Below are 6,000 nucleotides of genomic sequence, written 5' to 3'. Positions count from 1 at the left end.
AAACAAAGAGAATGAGAAGGCAGGTAAAGGGTAACTCACAGATATAAAAATTTCATGCACAGCTTTGTAAGTTAAAAGTAAGAGTTTTAAAATCAATACACAACTGAATAGGAAGCCAATGCAGACTATAAAGAACACCTCACGCGTGTGATATGCTGATTACATGGAGTGTAAATGAGAACACGTGCTGCTTAATACTGGATATATTGCAGCCATTTGAAAGATTTTACAGGTAGACAAATAGTACATTACAGTAATCAGTCTTGGAAGTAACAAATGCATCACTAAGCCTTTCAGCCTCAGACAGTGTGAGGAAAGGCCTACAGAATGCAAAATTTGTGATACTCTTAATATGTGAAATCTAATGTCAGATAGGCATCAGAAATCACACCAAAGTTATGAGCACGAGTAGATGGAATTATGGTACTATTGTCCATAATCAGATTAAAACTGCTACCTTTATAAATATCTGTTATAGATCTGATGTACAATAATCTACTTTCTCCAGAAGGTATAATTGATGGTTATCTTGTTTTTCTTCGTTAGCCAAATATTATTCTTAAAAGAGGTGAGACAGATGTGCTCAGCTATGTTTGAACATTCAGGTTTCCCAGTACCTCTCTAAACACATCCAGACACAGGCATATGATTTCTTCTTCTTTAGGTTTGATTGATGAGTTGTAGATATGTAGGTCTTTTACATAACAAAAAATTCAGGCACTTGATAACTTGCCTATTATAACTTGCCCGTTGTGGGAGTTTAGAAATATCAAGTATGTTTTATGCATTGCATTAGAATGACAAGTGAAAAGTTAGGTCAGTGCCTCATACTTGATGATTTTCTCCTGCCAGTACTTCAGTGAAATTCCATGTTAAACATCTGTTAAGGAGCGGTTGGGGCTAACACACTCAAGAGGACACCTGGCTCTTGTGTATGCTGATTAGCAATCACTCCATGCATTGTTCTTAGCAGTACAAACACTCAGCAATAAGAGGACAAACCATTAGCAACATGTTAATGGAGAGTACCATTTACACTAATAAGACTGTGACTGCGAGCATTAGTGTACTTCACATTTGTGACTCATTTGTTTAAATCTGGAAATATATTTCCCTGCAAGTCATATCAATGCATTACAGTTCCTGTCAAACACTTGCTTTAGTGTTTAATCTCCCCAGCACATGCTCATAATGTGCTGGGGAGATTTAAGGCAGAATGAGGAGCTGTGGTGGACTCAATTCAATGGCTTGGTTCTACCCAGGCAAGAACCCTAAATCAAAGCTCTTCTTACAAACTGGAGGTGCCCAGACAGTGGCCTTGGCCCTTGTCTGTAGAGGGTCACATATACTGTACACATGCAGGGGGATTATGGGATGAAAGAATACCACCGACTGTGAAATTGCCTGATTTCTGTTAGGTTGCAAAGGGGAAGCAGCTGTGTATAATTCTGGATATTAATCACAGGGGCAGGGACTAAAGTGCATTTTTGTACGCAATTGTGTTTTGCTGGACTTGAGTGCATCTGTTATGTGAAATGCAGGAGCTGCAATTTTACATTGACTCTAAGGAGTTGCTTTTTACTGAACACATCTGGAAAGGTTGGTTAATCACATCAAATCACAAAACGTAAAAGGAAATGACTGATAAATGGCAGAGGTCTGAGAAACCCCAGTCTGGGTTTCTCATTGGCTTTGCCACTGAGTGTGAGCCTCAGCTGGGTTTGATCTCTATCGGTTTGTGGTATTATGAGAGCATTGTTGGTGCATTTGAATCCTAATCCTGCCCTTCACTCCCCCTGATAAAGCGCTATACTTTAGGGAAAACTTAATCCTTTGTATAGGGTTTATCATCCCTCTTCCAGCTTAAGCTTGAGAGAGCTCATGATGTGAATTTCCATAAGAGGCCAAGGACTAGCGGTATCAATAATCATATTTATTTCGGCAACTCACAGTGGTTAGATGCTGCTCACTGATAATTCTCTTGCAAGTGAACTGCCCGAGATCTAACATGACACAACATACAGGCTGGTGGGACTTCTTTTACCCTGTATGGAATGCTCTCAGAGTTGAAGAGGGAATGTTGAAGCTCGATCCAGCCCTGGATCAGAAAGCCCATCTCTTTCCCAGAGCAGCAGGTGACAGGCAAACACACGACACAAATGCCACCATGACTGTAGGAGCCGAATCATCTCTGGAGGCAAAACTGGCTCATCTAAGCACTGTGGAGTGGCAAGGCTTTAATACATATTATTCACAAAGAGCATGATTGATAATGCAAATGTGTCCAGCTGCTAGGGTTGGCAGGCAGAGCGCAGCGCTGCTCCCGGTGTTTCTCCTCAAATCACAGAGCCACATTAGAGCCACGTCCCCTGTCACCGAAGCAGCATGTGGGAAGACCTCACTCTTCTGTAGATGCTTTTTCCCAGACGTTTGTTTGTGTCCTTACTTACAATCAGCGATCCGTATGGTACTGAGAGGTCCACAGGGACAATGGGTTTTGTGGTGGCTTTGTTTTTGTCTATCAAAATGCCCATCAATACAACATGAGAGATCTGAGCCAGAAAACTGATTACCATGCTTAGTAGCACAGCACCCCCTTGTGAACATTCCACAGCCAAGACTGGCATGGTTTGATAAGAAATGCATGCAGGTTTTTAGATTCCCCACTGGGCTCCACTGGTTTCTTGCAGTAAATTTGCTTAATAATAATAATATAGCAAGATCAGAACATGCAATGTAACTACGATATCTTTAAAACCATTAATCAGAAGACATTAGAAAGACATTCTCATCAAATTACGGTAAATTCTCAGGTTGAATTATCTTTATTGGCATCATTGTAAAGAAATTGTCAATATATTGTCTAAATGATTTTTGATAAATAGTGGCAGTGAAGGATACAAAAAGGATTAAAATCTCTGTATAAAAATGCACAACACAATCTTGAGCAGTCAGTTAAAAAGAAGAAATAGTGGGATAATGAAATAATCAATAGTGGGGGTAACACTTTAGATTAGGGAACACATTCACTATTAGCTAAGAGTTTTCTCTCAAACTCCCAATTTGATGCTTATTGATAGTAGGTAAGGTAGTTGTTTGTGGTAGTTATGTTTAGATATGGGGTAGGGTTAAGGGATTTAGAATATGGTCATGCAAAATAACGCATTCATATGAATCTTTGTAAGTACTAATAAACCAATATGTTAGCAATATTCATGCTAATAAGCAACTAGTTAATAGTGAATGGTATTCCCTATTCTAAAGTATTACCCTAGTGGAATATGAATACAAGTGAATAATTATTTATTATTGCTCTGACACTGGATATTAACCAACCTGATATAATGAGAAAACTTCACTATTTTACGCACTTTCGTATGAATTCATACAATGTGTTTAGTATGAAAAAGTATGAGTTTTATAAAAAAGTAACCATGAAGGTCCACCACTAAACCCACACCTAAACCGTCAGCAGATCATATGAACGTGTACAAATGGGATCATAAAAAATTCATACAAATTAGCTGCAATTTAGCATGTAAAATAGTTACAAATTGCCATGAAATTGTAGATATTAATGTACACTATATTGTATAATTTCCTGTTTAGTGTATTTCTTTGACAGATCAGTGCTTCCACAATCAGGATGACTGAAAGAAGATGAAAATGTAATCAATAAAGGACACAGCAGCACACAGTTAAACTTTTCTTTCCATTTGTATGAAACTGCATTACAGATGCATAATGTTTTAAATTAATTTATGTTTATTTTATTCATGAATTAAACTTACAAATAGCTAATGATTCACATTTTGGATATTATTATTATTAATAATTTAAAAGTAAATATTAAATGGTTTGTTTGTTAATACATACTCTTACTGTTTGTCTGCCTTCCTGAAGAAATTTGACTATTAAACAAGAACAGATGAAAAATATGACAACTGAATGGGCAAAACCATTTACTAGAAACAAAGTATTATAGTATTCTTGAGAAATGGCAAATGCATGTGCAAAATAAAAACTCACATTTTGTCCTTTTATAGGTTTACTGTAGAACTCAGTGTCCGCTTGCTGGCTCGCTCTTCGACACTCATTTGCAGATGCAGCTACAACAAAAATAAATAAAAATTCACTAAAGTATTTGACACTGTAATAGTAGACAGAGCTTAGTGATTGGTGGCGGACTCTAGATGTGATCTCATAAATTGCAAAAACACTTTTTTTTTTGCAAAAATTTTCTGAGAAAAAAAATCTGAGAAAGAGTTTTGATGCAAAGTATAGGATGGTATAGTACAGCCATATAGAAGTTACTATTGTATCTCAAAGTCTTCCATGTTACACAGTTTTCCAGACAAAGAGACTAAAGCCCTTGTGTATAAGCCAACAAGTCTAGCAGTTTCCCTGAGACACAAAAGCTTCATTGCCACAGATAAGGAGGAGACAGCTATAGAGAAAACGTAACTGCAACAAGTAAAATTTCTTACTTTCATAGCAGGGCATTTCTTACTTACTTGGTGTGTGATGAATGATGCTGATTTTATCTGATGGAGAGAAACAATGCTTGTTAGCTCACACACACATGCATTTCGTCTAGCTCACCCAAGGTCACTTTCTTTTACTCTTTCTCATATTCTCACTGTAATCTTTATATTAAGGAATGTTGATCTGTAAGATGTTTTCTCAACTGATAGGGACTGAGTGCAAAGTGATTGTGCAAAATGAACAACACAAGCAGCTTTTTTTCTGAGAAAGAGTTTTGATGCATGTGCAACCAGAAAAAAAAAGAAAGAAAAAGAAAAACACTTGAAAATGGGGCCTTTGATTTATACTTGAAATCTTTGCATACACATATTAATAAATGATATATCTCAAATATATTTACTGAGCATGCATACTATATACTAGCAATAAACCTACCATAGACACTCTCATCATCCTCTCTGTTGTTGATGATACTAGCCCTCAGCTGCTGTATTTTCTCCTGGGGAAAACAATTGGTTAAACGGGCTTTAATATGAACTTTTTAGATTTCATGTCATGAGGAATCAAAAATTGATTTGTTGGTTGTGTAAGGAAAAAATAATGAACTATTCTGTTTAAAACCTATTTTTTTTCAAATGTGCATAGGGATTGACTGCCTCATAAACAAAAACGGTACAGTCCTGGTGCTAACTCAGAATTCTAGTTTAGTAATCATATCAATTTCACTTAGAAAACAGAACTATTTCAAATCTTAAATCAAGAATTAAGATTGAATGTTTCTTTAATACAGCAGCATGTACGTACTATGTTCTTACTATTGTAATTACAATAACTATAACAGCTACTAACCCTAATTTAAACTTAAACCTAAACCTAACCTACCCACTACTTTCTCATGTAAGTATACTGCAAGTGTACATACTGTACTGTAAAATAATGTGCAACCTCAAAAAAAAAAAAAAAAAAAAAAAAAAAGACACAGAGACACAATAGTAATGAAAACCATTCTTTCGGCATTCAACATGTTTCATATTATATTATAAAATATAATAATATAACAAATCCCTTTGCTTATTATAAAAAATATTACTTGATTATAGACTGCATGTATAAATAATATCTGTCACAATGTATAAATAATATCTATCACAGTCTCATACATATATGAAATCACAGTGCTTTACACTATGGCCCATATTTACTAATAAGGGCAAATTATTGTGAGACTGCAATTCCATAAAAGTGCAGATGGAGTTCTGTGGGAGATCTACTGACAATACACAGATGCAGCCGGGTAATTTCCATAATGACCAACACAGTCTACTAAAAGCAGCACAAATTAGTATAGGGTCACATACAAGCAGAGCTGATGATAAAAAGATGTGAGTAATCTACTAACACAGTCGCATAATGGGTTAAGACAATTTTGGGGGGAGTTAAATAATGATCCAAATACAAGTAAACTGACTACCACAAACCTTAGTAAATCACCTTAGTAAATTCCCATACATTTTG

At 36.0% G+C, this 6,000-nt stretch overlaps 1 protein-coding gene across 4 annotated transcripts in view; it reads right to left on the bottom strand.

The window, feature by feature from the left end:
• Positions 1 to 2,199: 2,199 nt before the first annotated feature.
• The window catches only part of LOC131544556 (B-cell scaffold protein with ankyrin repeats-like), a 112,427-nt gene continuing 108,626 nt past the window's right edge, over positions 2,200 to 6,000 (bottom strand). For 2 of the 4 annotated variants that reach the window (XM_058782859.1, XM_058782860.1), the window contains exons 13-17: positions 4,921 to 4,984; positions 4,515 to 4,544; positions 4,030 to 4,109; positions 3,883 to 3,911; positions 2,200 to 3,650 (exon numbers count right to left, since the gene is read on the bottom strand). In XM_058782859.1, coding sequence (XP_058638842.1) covers positions 3,575 to 3,650; positions 3,883 to 3,911; positions 4,030 to 4,109; positions 4,515 to 4,544; positions 4,921 to 4,984 — 279 coding nt within the window. In that variant the 3' untranslated portion in view covers positions 2,200 to 3,574. Of the gene's footprint in view, positions 3,651 to 3,876; positions 3,912 to 4,029; positions 4,110 to 4,514; positions 4,545 to 4,920; positions 4,985 to 6,000 lie in introns of all 4 variants that reach the window. The other 2 variants (XM_058782862.1, XM_058782861.1) reach the window with 2 other exon arrangements.

The sequence above is a fragment of the Onychostoma macrolepis genome, chromosome 07 (genome assembly GCF_012432095.1).
Source record: "Onychostoma macrolepis isolate SWU-2019 chromosome 07, ASM1243209v1, whole genome shotgun sequence".
Classification (NCBI taxonomy): Eukaryota; Metazoa; Chordata; class Actinopteri; order Cypriniformes; family Cyprinidae; genus Onychostoma; species Onychostoma macrolepis.
Note: the sequence above shows the minus strand (reverse complement) of the source record. Positions and strands in the feature narration are given on the sequence as shown.